Below are 18,360 nucleotides of genomic sequence, written 5' to 3' on the forward strand. Positions count from 1 at the left end.
TGGGATAAAATAAAAGGAGATTTGTTCTTAAAGGCAAATGCTTTTAAGATGTTGGAGCTTTGTGAATTCAGCACAGAGCAACTATTCCAAGCATCCAGTATCACAAAACCTTATAACATTTTTAGTTCAATCACACTCTGGTCTATTAGTTCTAAACCTAAATACTTTAGATTATGATTCTTCAGCAGCAAAAAGAAATGTTATCTGGTTTTTATACTATTCCTGATTCTTTCACAGAGCTCCCCCTCTGTATTCTCTTCTTTACCACAGTCCCAATTGCAAAAGTGATCTTAATATTATGTATAATAATGCTAGCCCACCTGAAAATAATGCTTACCAGTATATAAAACAAGGACCATATTTGAGGTTATAAGGAATCTGAAAGGTACTGTGAGAACTGTACTGTTGACTTCAGTGATTCCCACTGTTTTATCTTTTATAAATTGCTCAGTTCAAACAATGTAGTAAAATTGAGATATGTGGTTAGTGATCTAGCCCTGAAGAATGATAAAACATCTACCAGGATATAGTATGTTTGCACATAAACACATGTACAGAACTGGAGACAATAATATGTACAGTCTATAAAATGTAGAGTCTTAAATTATGACATCATGTGCTCTATATAATTAGATGAAGTAATTGCATAAATTTAAAAATATTTATGTACAAAAATATTCATTCAAAAATCACATAGACAAAAAAAAAAAACCTCTTCCAAAGTCTGGTTCTGTTAAACAAGGTTGTCAAGCAACCAAAAGGAGACAAAAGGTTTGGGGACATGAGGGGTGGCTACTGGTTAACAGCATGAAGTCACTTCTGGGGAAACTTGAAAGTGACTTCACACTGCTCTAGGAATCGACCAAAATTTTATGATACTTCTTTCTTAGTCCTCTCTAGGAATACCTGAAAACTCTGTGGCAGGAGTATTAAACATGCCAGATTGCATGACAGAGGGCTCCAATTGTTAAGGTGGGGGGTACTTAAGTCTATCAAACTTATCTAAAAAGATGACAATAGATGGCCAAATTGCCACCTAGGTAACACCCGGTCTATACAATGGAACTTGGCTCTGGGTGAAGATGTTCTTCCTCTTCTTCGATCTTCTATTGGCAACAGTCTTTGTCTTGAGTTCCGTTGGACAAAGGCTTAGGTGGTCTGACAGGGTCCACTCCTAAGATAAGCTTGATGGCTCTTATGCACAGGTGACATCTGTTGAGTACGTGGGCCTCCCGCTTCGCTGTAACGGAGTCTGGTACTGCAGGAAGATAGCTGCTGGTGGTGTTAGCCTCCCAAGATGGATTCTCTGGTCAAGGCTGAAAACCGCTTGCCTGGACAGTTCCTAACTGTGCAGCTTTTTCCGCTCCACAGCCAAGATGGGTGTCACACGGAGCAACTGGAAACCATTGATTCTCCTGGACAGCACTCCTCCAGAGGCACAGAGTGCTGCTGCAATGTTGTGGCTGTTAGTACTCATAAGTCCCTTCCAGTTTGGTAGACAAAACCCACGTTCTCCTGGCAGATGTGTGTGAGTTGAGTCTCCAGGCACCCTGGCAACCCAGCGGGTGACTACAATGTTCTGGAAATAGGGGTATTTTCCTCACAACCTGACCTACTGGGATGCACCGGCCGTGACTTCTTTATAATGTGTACAAAAGTTACATGATTCTTAAAAAGGTTTTACTAAATGTTGTTAGCAAGTATATCACAGTGTTTGTTTTTTGTATTGCCTGAACAGCAGCGAGGACAGGTATCAGACGTGCAGTGGGCTAAAACAACTCATATTTGTTTACATTCAAGTCCATCTCCAAAATTTTCTCTTAGAAGAAGACAGATTAAAGGTTTTTACTATACATGCAGGTCTGCCCACAGTCTGAAGAAACTGAAGTAGTGTTGGATTATGTATGCTTCTGGCATTTGCATTGCAATTATTCTTTGGTATTATAAAATCAAACAAGTACATGACTGTAACTCACAAGCTACAGAGCCTATTGTCCCCTTTCCCCCAGATGCTACACAGTTGTTCTGAGAAATTTCCCCTACTTCTCTCCTCATTGTATGCTCAGTGCCATCTACATGATGCATAATTAATAAAATAAACTAACATTAAATGAAAAGGAGCCTTAAAATTACCATAGCGATGTAGACTATTTTCCTAATGACTTGCTTAATACTGGTTCTTTTGTTTGTGGCTAACTAAAACATTAAGATCTGCCTTTGTTTTTACAGCTGGCAAGCTTTCAGTTCAAATGGACTGTTGAGGGAGAGGCAGTGGCTGAATACTATAACATTTGGCATGCTGAACACTAGGAAAACGTTACTTGTTCATCTGAAGATCCTGGTAATATTTTAATCCTTTGGGCATCGTCTCCTACAGATGAAGAGGAAGATTGCTGTAAACTTTCCTAAGTCATTCTGAAGCAGCTTTAGGGTCTTGACTGTTTTTAATGTATTTAAAATGGGTTGCTGCTTTGCCTCATTAAGTCCATGCTCCCTCAAGATAAAGTCTACTTCTGTAACAGGCAGGGAAACATGCTGATGTGCAAGTTGGGGGTCTAACAGAGGGTGGTATAAACTTGCATAGTGATTCAGTTCTAGATAAAGGATTTCAGTATCCCTAAGCCAGTCAAGCTGGAAATCTTTCAAACATCCTCCATCTCTGCTGTGTTTCCAAGGGGAAAATCACCACAAGGAAAATTGATTTTCAGGGTAGTGACTTCTGAGACACAGTTTGGCTTACCCATTCATGTAAGAATTAGACTGCAGTGCTGCATTTCTGGTACTCTATACACCGGCATTGCCAAGTCTTGCTACTCTCTTGTAACTATTATCCTTAGCCCCCATCATACTCACAAAGCATTTGGCAGGATTACAGCTGATAAGAGATCAAGACCTAACTTATTTGAGTGATTTTGTTTTAGCAGCCAGAGAGATCAGTGCAATAAACAAGCCATGAAGCAGCAGAGAAGTATTAAAAAAAAACCCAACATAGGTGATAATAAAGTAAACACTGAGGGATTCTTCTGACATACTTATATAAATTATAATTCTTAAGCAACAGAGAAATAATTCAGATTTATGCAGGCATAGTTTGGCTAAATTCAACATTCCTTAGCTGAACTGGTGAAGAAAAGGAAGGCTGGAATGTAAAACAGAAATGTCTTGACTCTATATTGGGATTAATTAATGTACTACTTCAACAGTGTGGCAAGAAACCATGTTGTTCATCCCACAAATATGGTTCCTCCGTGTACTTGTTACTAGAATGCTGTGTGTGGGGAAAAGCCGTAGATATCAGTTGATTTGCAACCATCAGGGATATGATGAAATTTAATTGCTGCTGGCCTTACTTAGTACCTTCTTTATCTACCCATTCAGGCTTGTGGGATGGTGGGGAAGGAAAGCCCTTGACTGCACAAGCCAGAAGAGCTGCTTTGGTCCCAAGCACTATTACAACTGAGGACTTGAGAAAGTCAGCTGGCCTGAATGAGGGAAGAAGGGGAAAGAGTTTCCCTTTTTGCTCAAACTTCCAGCTTCCTCTCTTCCTGATTGTCCTCTACCACTGCATTCCGGGCCTGTAGCCACGGAGGGCTTCCCAGGGCCCTGCCCCAACACATATACAAGGCCCCTCAACTTCCAAGCTGTACCTGACCCCCCGACTATCCCATCAAAATGTTTGCCACCACTGTGCCTCACACTGCCAGGCAGCAGCTGTCCTCTCCCACTCCCTCTGAGACTTCTCTCACTCTGTGACAGCTGCCATCACTGTGCCTCACACTGACAGCTGCCCTCTCCCACTTCCATCCTGAGCCAACTTGCACTCACCCATGGCTGAGAGTCCCAGGTGCTCAGCAGCCTGCATGGCTGGGAAGGTTTCTGGCTAAACAATAGGAAGAACTTCCTGACAATCAAAGCGGTTCCTCAGAGGAACAGACTTCCTTGGGAAGTGGTGAGCTTCCCTTCCTTTGCTAGATGGCTGAAAGCAGTGCTGATTCTGTAGTCTGAATTAGGCAGATCATGAGAGGGACAGCTGGAAGAGCTGCATCAGTGCTTAGTTCTTATTGCCCTTCTTACAAACTCAGGGAAATGCTGATTGACCCTTTGGGGTCAGTCAGCAATTTTTCTCCAGGTGAGTCAGGCAAGAGATGTTGGAGGTTTTTGCTCCGTTTGAATGTAGATTTTTTTTAGGTTATGAGGGATTACTATATTAAGCCTTTATTCAACCAATTGCCCCCTTCCTACTCTGGATACCCTGGCTCTTTTGCTCAGTGATAAGGATCTAGCAATTGCGAAATTGGTTTTAGCCCTTTTAGCCCTTTCATTGAAAAAATTAGCAACAAATGTCTTCTGCTGCTCAAGAAAAGGTTGAGAAATTCCTGGAGATTTTCAGTGTAGCCTGGGGAAGGCAAGGTATATTGTCATATACCCCAGGGGAACTGATCTTTGTAGTCTGGAGATCTGCTGTAATTCCAGGAGATCACCAGCCCTCACCTGGACGTTATACAACACACAGAGAGTAACACGGCAAAAGGACAAAAAACACAAATTCCACCATCATAAATTACAAAACAACCATAACTTTTAGTCCTTAATAGAAAGGGAAGCAATAGCACCAAGAATCTTTCTTTTCATCCTATGGTAAAACTTCCCATCTTATTCCATGCAATCCTGGTGTAGTACTCCAGATGTTTAATGTCTGTCCAAAGATGCAGCCAATAATCCAAGTTGCCAATGGACAAGGTTTTGTGTCCATGTAAAAAACTTTATTTGGGATCCACCACAAGTGCTACTCGTACACGTGTGTTGGAACATAAATCGAGACTAAAGAATCGTGTGGTAGATGCTCCTTTGGTGGGGCACTTCATTCGGTTTAATCATGATCCAGACTCTTTATGTTTTTGTGTACTTCTTAAGTTTCCAATGCATTTGCAAAGTAGGATAGATTGTAGCAGATGGTTACATCAGCAGGAGATGCGCATGATCTTTAAATTAGGGACGATGTTTCCTCGTGGTCTAAATAGTGATTGGGATTTGGCATGTTTTTTATAAAATATACTGTTTATATTTTATACTGTTTATAAAATAATTTATTGGCATGTGCTTTGGATATTTGTTATAATAAGTTTTTAGCATTACTGTAGCTGGGTACTCTGTAGCTTTAAGGAACTTTTTGAATTGTTGCACCTGCTGCATATAAGCCATTTAGCATGACTCACTGTAGCACCTTGTAGGTGTTCCTTCAAATATGCTGGCTGTTTGGTCTAACACTTAAGAGAAATTGCTAAGAGGTTTGTTGATTTTATTCAGGGTTAAAATGTTTTTATGGCTTATGTGCATAAGGTTTTATTGTATCATTGTATATTATTCATGTTATTCAGGATTGTTGCAGCTTGAAGAAGCTCACGCGAAACAAGGGTTCAGTACGACCTTGTCCTTGGAAACTTGGAAGAATGAGGCTTTTGCAAATTCAAAATATAGAAAATGTTTTATTTGACTGAGAGGAGAAAAAGTCAGGTGGAATCAGGGGTAAGATGTATGAGGTGAACCAATAATAAAAGTGAGGTAACTTTGTAATCACACTAACTCCAAATAATTTGTTGCCAACAAATAAGTGTTTCTGCTATTCAAAACAGTCTTTAAAAACTTTGAGGAGAGAGGCTTTCTTTTTAGTTTCTGCTTAAACACCCAAGCATAGATTTCTGAGTTTCACTTACTCTTAAAATCTAGATGACAAGAACATAGGGCTGCCAAACCCCCAGTCCGGGCGGGGAATCCCCTGCCCAGGAGGAACTTCCCTCTACATCGCTGGCACGGTGATATCACCCGGAAGTGACGTCATCGAAATGGTGGTGCCCGTGCGGGGCTGCTCTAGGCGTTTCCGGGAAAACTCTATGGTTTTCCTGGGTGCTGTAGCCATTTGGGAGAGAAAACTCTATGGTACAATAGTCAATGCTTAATTGTCTCTTCTTCAACAGTCAGTTCCCAAAGGTCATTTCTTAACTGACTCTCTCCACAAAATTCCATGTGAACTGCCTGTCACTCTTAAGTTCTCAGACTTTGTTAGGTGGCATTAACCCTTGACAGTGCTCTACAGATTCATTCAGGACCTGGATACTATGGGTTTTTTTTTTTGTTTTCTTGCTTTACTAAAATTATATTTTGCTTAAATTGTTGTTTATTTTATTTTTAAAGCCTCTTTTGGCCCCTACTGGTAAGAAAAGTGGAGGTAATCACTTGCTTAAAGTAAACTGTTTTAAAAAAAACAAAGCAGGAGTCAAGTGCATCTTTAAGACCAACAAAGTTTTATTCAGAACGTAAGCGTTTGTGTGCTCCAAGCACATTTGGATCTGTTTCCAAAAAAAAGTTCAGTATTCCTTTGCTCCCTAAATATTATGAGCTGGTGTATTTGGGGCTTTCAGCACTGAGAAGTTTATAAAGGAAGACATATAAGCAAACCAATATGGGCGGATTTTTAAACACCTCTCTCTACTGGATCTGACAGAAGATTTTTTTTACCATCCTTGATAAAATCAAAGGAAAATTCTTCCATATATGTCATTTGATCTTGGAAACTAACATAAAATCTTTACCTTTTCATCAGTAGAAACTGGACTATAATATACCAGATTAACTAGCGAGAAAGCAACCTACTTCCTCAGGCTCATATTTTCTGAATGGCTATGCTTAGATCTTTTTGAAGCATGGGTAACGTACCGTCTAAAAAGTTAAAATTCTTTGCTGTTGACGAAACCGTCTTTTAAAACATGCTTCAAAGGATTGTTATACAATGACTAAGGCTAAATCCTAGTGCAACATTAACTGATTAAGATAAGACTTTAAACTCAGTAATTTCCATCAGATGGGCACAGACAGTGGTTAAAGAAATAATCCATGACTAAATGGATGTTCTTCAAATGAATCATTAGAATGTCGTGAGAAAACTTTAGTATAAAATGTAAAAACAGATAAAACTGTAGCACCACCAGGCATGACTGTCAGTAACTGAGTCTACAAGAAGAGGAACTGAGGCATAGCATTCATCATTGGAAAACTAATTTTGAACCAGTGCTTGCTCTGTTAGAAGTAGCAAAGTCCACCTGGGTGGAGCCAAGCTGAAAATGTGTGTTTGAAGGATGACATTTGGGGAGCTGAACCATTAGCCAGATTTCACTCTCAGGAAAAGGTGGACGGCTGTTGCTAAGGCAGTTGAGTCCATTTTTGATGTATCATCCCTACCTCTCATGGCCAGTATGGTGTTAGGGCCGGCGTGTGGGAGTAGGCCAAGTAGGCGGCCACCTCGGGTGCCACTTGGCCTAGGGGCGCCATGAGACGCCCCCCTCCCCATGCTCCACTGCAGTCCTGACTTTGTGGAGGCTTCCTGAGCCTCGGGCGGCCTCCACAAAGTCAGGGAGAGCAGCAAGCACACTCTGGGCACACCCACTGTCTTGGGACTTTCCGGAGGCTACCCAAGCCTCAGGAAGCCTCCATAAAGTCAGGGAGGGCAGCGAGTACACTCTGGGCATGCCCGCTATCTGGGCATGCCCACTAGGGGGCAGCCTCCGCAAAGTTGGGGGGGCATGACAGTGACATCATTGTGATGTCATCAGTAAATTTACTCAGTGTGGGGGGCAGACAAGTGGCATCTGGCCTGGGGTGCTGGAAACTGTACTGCCAGGCCTGTATGGTGTAATGTCAAATCTGGAATGGGGAGACCTTAATTTAAATACTGACTAAGCCATAACACTTATTGGTTGACCTTGTCATTACCTTTCAACCTAACCTATTTCAAAGGGCAGATGTTGGGATAAAATGGGGGAAAGCCCTTTGGCCATTTGAACAAAAGCAAAAATGTTACTTATGACCCTGTCTCCATGACTTTTATAGCTGTGTTGCATTCTGTATTTGGGATCCTCTGTGTTTTGTTATAATTAAACAACTATCAACTTCTTTTGGTGCCCTTACATACCTTAAAATTAAGCCATCTCCATACATTTGAGTGAAGAAATCTGTGCTACAGAAAGACTGGCATGCTTTAAAATATGTAATTAATACATGAAAGCAATCCCAAAGAGGATCCTATTCAGGTCTGCTCTCAATGGGCTTAATCCTAGGAAAGTGTTTTTATGATTGCACTGTATATTGTTTTTATGCTTTAGACTGGATGTCATCTTGAAAACTTATGATTGAGAAATGAGACTGTTTTAAAAATAGTTGCTCTCTCTTAAGCATAACAAATTATTCTGGTATCAATTATGATGCCTACTTTTGCTGAGAGTATTGGGATTGGCTAGGATCTCTGGTATTTCTTACCAACTCAAAAGCTACATACGAATCTTTAAAAGGAAGTTCTGTAAAAGGTAGAACTTTTAGAGCTAAAATTACAATACTTGGGAAGAATGATCATTTCTCTGAATATGTAATTAGAGATGCTACAGAAAATTCCAATTTCAATGTTGTTAATTCCTTGCACTAATTTTGTTGGCCTTGCTCTAGGAAGGGAACTGAAAACAAATCAGCCAGTAATTCTGGTCACCGCACCTCAAAAAGGATATTATAGCATTGGAAAAAGTGCAGAAAAGGGCAACTAGAATGATTACAGGCTTGGAACACTTTCCCTATGAAGAAAGGTTAAAACGCTTGGGGCTCTTTAGCTTGGAAAAACGTCGACTGCGGGGTGACATGATAGAGGTTTACAAGATTATGCATGGGATGGAGAAGGTAGAGAAAGAAGTACTTTTCTCCCTTTCTCACAATACAAGAACTCGTGGGCATTCAATGAAATTGCTGAGCAGTCGGGTTAGATCAGATAAAAGGAGGTACTTCTTCACCCAAAGGGTGATTAACATGTGGAATTCACTGCCACAGGAGGTGGTGGCGGCTACAGGCATAGCCAGCTTCAAGAGGGGGTTAGATAAAAATATGGAGCAGAGGTCCATCAGTGGCTATTAGCAACAGTGTGTGTATATATATAAATTATTGGCCACTGTGTGATACAGAGTGTTGGACAGGATGGGCCGTTGGCCTGATCCAACATGGCTTCTCTTATGTTCTTATGTTAATTAAATTTTTGACTCTTTATTTCTGTGCCATTTTCAGTTTCCCATGTTAAACATTTCCTGTAAAATATTATTTTTCAATATTTTTTGTAAATACATATATACCACACACACTGTACATATAAACTGAGTATAAATTGTATGTCCGTGTTAAAAGTGCATAAATAATATAAAACAGACAAATGAATTTATTTTTATTTTTGACTGCTGTCATTGCAATGAGAATGGACCTAAACTGTTAACAATGACAACAATACGAAGTGGCTAATTGCAGATAAAAATTCAAACAAATGTCAATTAAAACAGCATCAAATTTAAATCTAACACAAAAAATTCCTTTTCCTTGATTAAACAGAGCACTTATTACCCATTTATAAACCATTCTATAATATAGTGGGTTCTATGCATTGATGAGGCGAGGTGGTAGTGAACATCAGCTCTTTATTGAACCAGCATAGTAAAGGCTAGGCATAAGACTGAGGAAATGGCCAACGGGGCCTGAGCTATATACAACTCCGGGTTCTCACGCAAGCATGGCATTTGGTCATTCAAACTGGCTGGTTCCCTGTGATTGGTCCCAGGCAGCAGGTATTTGGATCCTGCTGTCCATTGCTCCCAGTTCCCCAAGCTTGGTCTGTATGGCTCCAATGAGCCAGGTCGGAATACCCTCAACAGTCCACAGGTAATCTTAAATTCCCATACATAACACATCCTGAAGGTTATATCTAAGAGAATGGTTTAGCCAGCCTTTCTTAAAAACTATAGTAAGAGGCTCAAGAAGCTAAGCTGCTCTACAGAGCTGCCACCACAAAGGCAAGGGCTCTGCTTAAAGTCCTAGGAATCTAGCTTCTTGAAGAGGAGGAATTTGGAGCGAGAACCATGGACTATATTGTATGGGGATGTCCCATACAAGATGAGGTTCTCTCTTAGGCATCAAAACCAAACTTTGGCACCTTTAACTATTCCCAGAAGTTCATTGGTAGGCAAAGAGGTTGTTGCAGAATTGGTGAAGATTTTTTTTTTCCTTTGCATATTCAACTAAAAAGAGAGATGCAATACTTTGCACTAAGTTCTGAGAATAAGAAATTACAGTAGGTTGCAAAGGCATATATTCAGGGGTTGAATTCTAGCAGGAGCTCCTTTGCATATTAGGCCACACACCCCTGATGTAAGCTCTTGGAGGATTGGCTACATCAGGGGTGTGTGGCCTAATATGTAAAGGAGCTCCTGCTATAATTCCACCCCTGCATATATTTTTTTCTGAGAAAAATGTTATGACCTGATTAATTCTGCCATGAATGTATTTATTTCATTTATTTATTTCTGTTCATTTATACCCTGTCCTGACCACCACCATCCCCCACACAGTATCCTTTGGCAAAATTTAAATTCCACAGAAATTTCCAAGCCTAGACAGATATCCAGGGGAATATTATTGTCTCTGGTAACAAGAATTCTTAGCCTTGTATGTAAGGTACCAATGCAGGGTTAAAATCAGAGCAGAGAGAGTTTTAGCAATCCAGAAATCAGCAGGGATCGATTAAATAAACATTTTATGTACAGAAATTAAACCCACCTTTGTTGGCACATGCCATCCACTTGAGGTTATCAGCAAAGGCAGTTTCTCTTCCTATCAGGTAAGTGAAAATACGAACCTGAAAATACAGTGGTAGATTACTACCAATATGCTATAGATATACAAAATGCAATACTGCAAGCAAATAAACACACATAAATATACTAGTAAAATAAATGTGAGCATTGTTTTTATTGTTTATTTACATTTTTATATACTATCTTTCTCACGAGACTCAAGGTGGATTGCACAGTGTAAGTCAATGCAATAAACAGGGTGCGGGACATCTAATAAGCAATGTAATAGCATTAGGATTGCAGAAATTTGAAACAAAGCTGAAACTAATAGTATGTATTAACACAAGATATTAAATGACGCAGAAATTACATAGTAAAATCAATGAGGGCCCACTCTTTCTCTTGCCTAGTGGGTTGGGGTGGGCTGGCACATAAGACTCAGGACTTGAGGGAACATTAAAAAAGCCTTGCCAGATCTGACCAAATGGTCCATCTAATCCAGCATCCTGTCTCACACAGTAGCCAACCAGTTCCTCTGGAGGGCCAAAAGCAGGGCTGTGGCCTTCCCCTGACATTGCCTCCTGGCTCTGGGTTTCAGAGGTTTAATGCCTCTGAATGTGGAGGTTCCCCAAATGGTTAGTATCCACTGATAGACCTATCCTCCATGAACCTATCTAATTTGCTTTTAAAGCTGTTTATTCCTCTGGCAGCAAATTCCACATTTTAATACCAGTGAGTAGCAATACCAATGAGTACCATCACAAAAAAAAGCCCTGAGTGGGATCACACATACAGCAACAGATAGCAAATATTATAACCAGTAGTATAGACCACAGTTTCTTTCCCTTTATTAAAACACTGTGCTGTACCATTCTGTGATAATACCATAATTATGTAATAATACTGTGGTCTATGTTACCATGCCCATTCCCTTCTTAAAGCAAGAGGGGTATCAGTGAGAATTTGTGACCATTTATGTGGAATGGCAAATGTGTGGGACTTGTAGGTGGAGCTGTAGTATTGGCCACAGTTCCTTTCCCTTTATTAAAACACCGTGCTGTACCATTCTGTGAGAGCCAGTTTGGTGTAGTGGTTAAGTGTGTGGACTCTTATCTGGGAGAACCAGGTTTGATTCCCCACTCCTCCACTTGCACCTGCTGGAATGGTCTTGGGTTAGCCATAGCTCTGGCAGAGGTTGTCCTTGAAAGGGCAGCTGCTGTGAGAGCCCTCTCAGCCCCACCCACCTCACAGGGTGTCTGTTGTGGGGGGAGAAGATACAGGAGATTGTAAGCCGCTCTGAGTCTCTGATTCAGAGAGAAGGGCGGGGTATAAATCTGCAATTCATCTGCAATTCTAATAAAGCCCTATTGCCTGTGTTTGTCATGTTAAACAGATTATAAAATGTCAGGAATTTCAAAAATGCACTCTATTTCTGAATACATTCAACTGGGAATAAAGTCCACTTGAATTCAGTGGAATTTTCTTCTGAGTAAATGAATTTAGGATTGTGGCTTAGTTTTATATTAATACCAAAAACGAAGTTTTGAAAAACAGTTCTTTCTTTTTCTTAATAAAGACACACTTGGCATGTTACCAGAAACATGACTAAGTGTAATGAGAAATTAAAGCCATTGAGATGCAACACAAAGTCACATAATGCAGAGGTCTATAGTCCAGATTTAGTAGAATTTCTTTGGTCTGATGCTTGCATTGAATTACTGAAGAAATTATTACTACAGATGTGGAGATATGAGACAGAATATTGGCAAAGTTCTTTGTCTCCAATATGTGTGAGCTTATATATTAATATAAGTCTTCCCACAATAAAACAATAAGCTCTTCCAAATAATTTCCTACCCCCACTATCCTGGAAAGAAAAACCAGAGCTCTCTCCAATTCATTCATGAGTTTGACAGTTAAATCATGTTGGAGCCTTGCAAGAGACCCAAGTTGAATCAAGAAAAGGAGCTGTGTAAATCACACCTTTAAATAAAAATGTGTTCATAGGTCACAAAAAAGTTAGGAGAAATTACTTGAAGATCATACTAAGACAACAAAAAAAATCTATATAACTATATTACTGTTTTCGCTTACAGCTTACAACGCGGTCACGTTCCTGTCCTCTCCGCAGCGTCTGTCGGATTTCCCATTATTTGCGCCGAAGTTACAGGAAGTGCCGCAGCTTTTGCGTAGCAAATGTAAACTGGGTTTTAGCGGTTTACATTGGCTACGCAAAAGCCACGGCACTTCCTGTAACTTCAGGGCAGATGGTGGGAAATCCGAAGGACGCTGTGGAGAGAACAGGAATGTGACCCCGTGGTAAGCTGTGTGCGAAAACTGTCTATATAACTATATATCTCTTCATACACATATAAACTGGGACTACTGCAGTTCCCACAGCAAACAAAATATATATTTATATATATTTAAACTTTCTCTAGCATATCAGTGTTAGCAATCTTTTTTAAAAGACAGACTATAAAAGCAGCTTGTTTATTGGTTTGGTCTGGACACCAGTACCCACCCCCTCTCCCATTTAAAAAACAGATTCTGTCCAACTTAATATAGGATGAGAATAACAGTTCCACCTACAAGTCCCACACATTTGCCATCCCACATAAATGGTCACAAATTCCCACTGATACCCCTATTGCTTTAAGAAGGGAATGGGCAGGGTAACATTATTGCAATTTGAACAGCAAAGGATTCCTGAATGTATTAATCGTGTGTGAGGATTGGAGCATTGATGACTGTAAGTAATGTAGGTTATGGGGCATGTTTGTATTATGCTCACTTTGTTTTAGGAGATTATAAAAAGTTTTAGGGTAGCAAATTACAGCTGTTGGAACAGTGAAAGATTCCTTGATGTGAATGTATTCAGTAGATGTGTGAAGGCCGGAGCTTTGGCTATTGTAAGTAAATTGGGATATGCTAGCATCATGTCATAAAAATTGTAAAAGGTGTTTTTGTAATTTTAAGGCAACAAGTCCCATCTTAAAAAAGCACTAGGGAAACAAACTACAGGTCGACAAGTTCGTTGGTGGTGACTACGGAATATCCTTACCTGGTTCCTTTGGACTATTATTTAAAGAAGACTTTGTACTTTAATTATCATTAAGGAGATTTTCAATCCATATATGGCATATATAGCAATGCTTTATATGGTGTATATGAGAATATGAGTGTTCATGATTGTAATATATGATGGTTATAAGCAATAGATTGTATAAGGTGACACACAAAGACTTCCTTGTATTGTTTTGAGATAGTTTGAAGTTTTGGTTTAGTGAAGTACGATTGTGACAGCCTTTTGGCTTTTTTTGTTCTTGACCTTGTATCACAGTCCCTCTCAGGGTTGGCTTGCTAGCCTCCAGATGGAGTCTGGGGATACCTTGGAATTACAGCCCATTTTCAAGCTACAGAAATCAGTTCCAGTGGAGAAAATGGATGCTTTGAAGGGTGGACTTTATGGCTTTGTACCTCACTGAGGCCCCTGTCCTTCCCAGGTTCCACTCCCAAATCTCCAAGAGTTTCACTATCTGGATCTGGCAATCCTACCTTCCCATTCCCTTGGGCAACCCTAGATGCAGCTAGTAACAAGGAGAAAACACCATCCTACATAATATACCCAAACACTAAAGTGTTTTTCTATCCATATACATTACATATACACGTACAATTGTGTGAATCAGGGTGGTTGTGTGAATGTTGTTCTACCGAGACACTATGTCTTCCCTTTCCTTTGCTTGAGCACACAATCAGCTTTAAAAGCAACAAAAACAGCATGACTATTTCCTTAACAACATACCTACATCAATCTGTTATGTCAAGATGGTTATTGTGCTAAAGAGGAGCAAAATGGAACTTGCAAGAGGACAACTGGTTATGAGGGAGTGCAGTTCTGTGATTTGCATGCAGGCAGTTCTACATTCAATCCACAAGATTTTGGGAAAGAAGAGCCTTGCCTGACTGGGACCCTGGAAAGCTGTTGCTAGTCAGAGAAGGCAACACTATCGAGCTAGATGGACCAACAAGACAGCTTCACTATCGAGCTAGATGGACCAACAAGACAGTATAAGAGCTTCATGGAGTCCTAGAGAAAGAGTCAATATGGCAAACTGACATGAAGAAAGAAACTGTTATTGATTTCAGTATATATACTACCACTTTATACTTCACCATTAACTGTAGAACAATCTTGCAAATTAACAGATTGCACTTGTTTAAACTATTGTCAGATGGCCATAGAAAAGTAACCATGGCACTCTTACAGCATAAAATCTGTATGTGTTTTAAGGGAATGGCTGCAGTAACTGTTTTATTTTGTTTTTAGTTATACCAGAAAGAATAACTTTAAAAGAAGGCAGATTATCCAGAAAGTATAGGGCAGCACCACAGCCAAAAGTAAAGTTAATGAGTAATCAATAACATTTTGCCCAGTGCTTTTGGTTCATTCCAAACTGCCAGCTACTCAGTTTGCTTTACATAAGCAGTACATGACCCAGTGTTATTAAGACATGAAGCTCAGGTGCTTGGGAGGGAAGCCAAAATAAAATATTTTAATTTTTAGCTTTAAGCTTATCATTCTTAAGTGACCTATGACTTATAGAGATTATCCTCTGTGGGAGAGGAAGTATGTTTAGGCAGAAACATTTGTTTTCAGTTGTGAACACTGTTTTATGTAACTCTGAAATACTGGACCACAACTTAATATTGTCTGAAAAGCCAGAGATTTTCTGGCTTTCTTTCAGATCCGTATTTGTTACTTTTGTGAATTCTATAAATGTGCTCTGAGCCACCCTTTCTGGCATCTAGTGCTTTGAAATTAGAAGTAAAAATCTTTTTAAAAAATGTTTGCTCTACTTTTTCTACTTAACCTTCTCTTCCCAAGTCATTTTTATTATTGCAGGTCATCTTCCATTACATGACGGATTTATTTACACAGTCTTCTGCCCAAATCCCACCTATGACATTTCTACTAACTTGCTCCCCTTGCATATTTGAAGATTTCAGGCTTAAATCAAATTTATACATTAGGTATCTGGCTCCTACAACTGGGAATATATTCTGAAAAGGAGCCAGACCAGACACATCTTCAATAAGCTGAGAAATACAGAAATGGTTTATTTTTCATCCCACACTTCCTTCAAGGACCGCAGAAACCAGGATATGAACCTATGGTTGGACGTAGCTTTGCATATCAGAGTTAGCATCAATCAAAGCACAAACCATGGTTAAATAATTTTACCACCATTCTCTTGCCTCTTTGCTTACAAGATCACAAGCAACCTCACGGAAGTCCTTCTGTACAAGAGAGAGTTTTAGCAATTCAGAGATCAGCAGGGTCATGTCACTTCTGGGTGACATTATTGCATCAGGCACATTGTGTGCTCTTTGGGGGCAGGGATCCCCCTGCAGGCCAGCTCCATGTCAGCGACTTGGGGGCTCCCAAGCTGGGGGAACCCCTGCCCCAGCAGGAGGCTGGGAACTCCACTTTCCCAAACTCTGCCTTCCACAGGCACTGTACCCTCATCATTTCTAACAACAGCTAAACTAATGTGAATGAGGCTTTTATATGAAGAAAAGCTGGCAACCCTACCCTACCCATTAAACTTGGATACTTCCTCACTACACCATTTCTGGCTACAGGCCTGGCTTAGAGTTGCCAACTTTGGTTGGGGTATTTGGAGGTGAAGCTTGGGAAAGGTGGGGTTGGGGAAGGGGAGAGACTCCAGCAGACTATGTCACAGTCCTCACTCCAAAGGAGCCATTTTTGCAAGGTGAATTGATCTCTGTTGGTTGACAATCCTGGTACTAACTCAGTTTGTTATAAAAAGGCAAGTGAGGGGCTGCAAGGACTTTCAGGGGGGGAGTATCTTATTTCCCCCTCCCTATTATTTCCCCTTTCTCTTCCCTGAAATCCTCCACAGCCTTGCCCCCTTTCCTGCTTATTTTTCTTCTTCCCATCATACAGTCAACTTTCCTTTATCTGCCTCCCCTCAGCTTCCCCTGCATCCCTCCCTCTGGTCACCTCTCCCTGAGAAAACTAAGCTAGACACAGCTGCACTGTAGGGAATCCACATGGACTTATGAGGGATGGTACTTCTCACTTTCCCCTGCCCATGCTATTTTCTCTTTCCCTCCTATTTTCTCTTCCTCTCCTCCTGGCAATTCCCAAAACCTTGCCTTTCCCTGCTTCAGAGCAGCCAGTCACCTCCTTGCCATCTGGAAGCGGCAGGGCAGATGCAAGTCAACTTGACTGTGTGAAAGCGCCAAGCCACCCCAAGTCACTTCTGCCTCCCCCCCCCCTTAAAACCTGTCAGGAGCGCTTGAGCACTTAACATGGTGGGGGAAGAAAGAGTGCTCTGGCTTCTGGCGCATCCACATCTGGAGGCGTCCGGCCGCCTGGCAGATGGGATGCAGGCACTTTGCTGGGGAGCGTGTGGAGGCTTCGGGACGGCTCTTTTTGAGCAGGTCTGATTTGGAACGCCTCCCAACCACCCCAAACTGCCCATCTGTTATCACCCATCCAGACCCAGTTGCTTGTTACTGTTAAACAGCAGCCACCCTATGAAAGCCAATGTAGTGGTTAGAGTTTCACACTAAGATCTGGGAGACCCAGGTACAAATCCCCACTCTGCTGTGGAAGTGACCCAAAAAATCCCTCCAGATGGCAACATCTGCCACCTATCCCCATCCCTTACTCACCCCATCCTCCAGGCTCCACATAGTGCTAGCTTTTTGAGCTGCTCTGTGGAGCCTGGAGGATGGGGTGAGTATGAGACAGAGACAAGTGGCAGCTGTTGCTGTCTGGAGGGATTTTTGGGTCAATTTCAGAGGCTTCTCTGAGTCGGCCCAAAGTGCCAGTCTGTAATCACCCAATGAGTAATGTAAGTCAAATGGTAGCAAGTCACCTGGTAACTCCTGCCAAGCCTGACCCCAATAAGTCCTCCCTCAAAGGCCAAAGCAGTCTAAGAAAGGGCCTCTCTCCATTTCCCTGCCTTCTCCTGACAGAAGCATGGTTGTGTATTAACAACCACCAAAGGAACCTGTTTAAAAGCTACAGGTGTTCTACTGATCACTTGGGGGAATTTAAGTGCCTATTTCATTTAAAAAAAAGATTTCAGTTTTTTCTGCAAATCAGGCACTTTTCTCAGGTTAGTAGAAGGATCTGGCTTGTTTGCCCATGCCCCAGTCTCTAGATTTAAGTATCCACAGATAGAGCCATGTTGAGAATTAGATATATTGATAATGTAATGCGAGGATTCCTTCTGCAACTGACAATCGAAAGTTCATTATTCCCCAAAGTCTCTGCTGATACTCAACAGCCGGCCAAATAATAACTTTAACTACCTATATTTACTAGAGGGAAAGAAGGGACTTCTGGTTGCAGCTGCCAGGGAAATAGAGACTTTTGGCTACAGCTGCAAGTTATTTCCATGGACAGCTTTGGCCAGGCAGATTTCCCAATTCTGTTTCTTTCAAAAAAGGGCAGCTGTCTTGATAGAAAAGTGATCAAGTCATCTTAGACTTCATATTGTCAGTAGCTAACAAACAAAAAAGAACATCATGCAGAGCTCAAATCATATAAAATACTAGACAGTGTAAGCCAAATATCTGTAAGCCAAAATGTCCTCAAAACAAGGTTGGGGAATTGACAGGTGGGCACCTGGCTTAATAAGGATCTAGAATCTATGCATACAGGATTCCA

The 18,360-nt window shown here is 40.9% G+C and overlaps 1 protein-coding gene across 1 annotated transcript in view; it reads right to left on the reverse strand.

The window, feature by feature from the left end:
* CACNA2D3 (calcium voltage-gated channel auxiliary subunit alpha2delta 3) overlaps positions 1 to 18,360 on the reverse strand; it is a 1,102,401-nt gene that overhangs the window by 368,119 nt on the left and 715,922 nt on the right. The window contains exon 12 of the mRNA XM_060238809.1: positions 10,633 to 10,711. Coding sequence (XP_060094792.1) covers positions 10,633 to 10,711 — 79 coding nt within the window. The remainder of the gene's footprint in view (positions 1 to 10,632; positions 10,712 to 18,360) is intronic.

The sequence above is a fragment of the Heteronotia binoei genome, chromosome 5, assembly GCF_032191835.1.
Source record: "Heteronotia binoei isolate CCM8104 ecotype False Entrance Well chromosome 5, APGP_CSIRO_Hbin_v1, whole genome shotgun sequence".
In the NCBI taxonomy this organism is placed as follows: domain Eukaryota; kingdom Metazoa; phylum Chordata; class Lepidosauria; order Squamata; family Gekkonidae; genus Heteronotia; species Heteronotia binoei.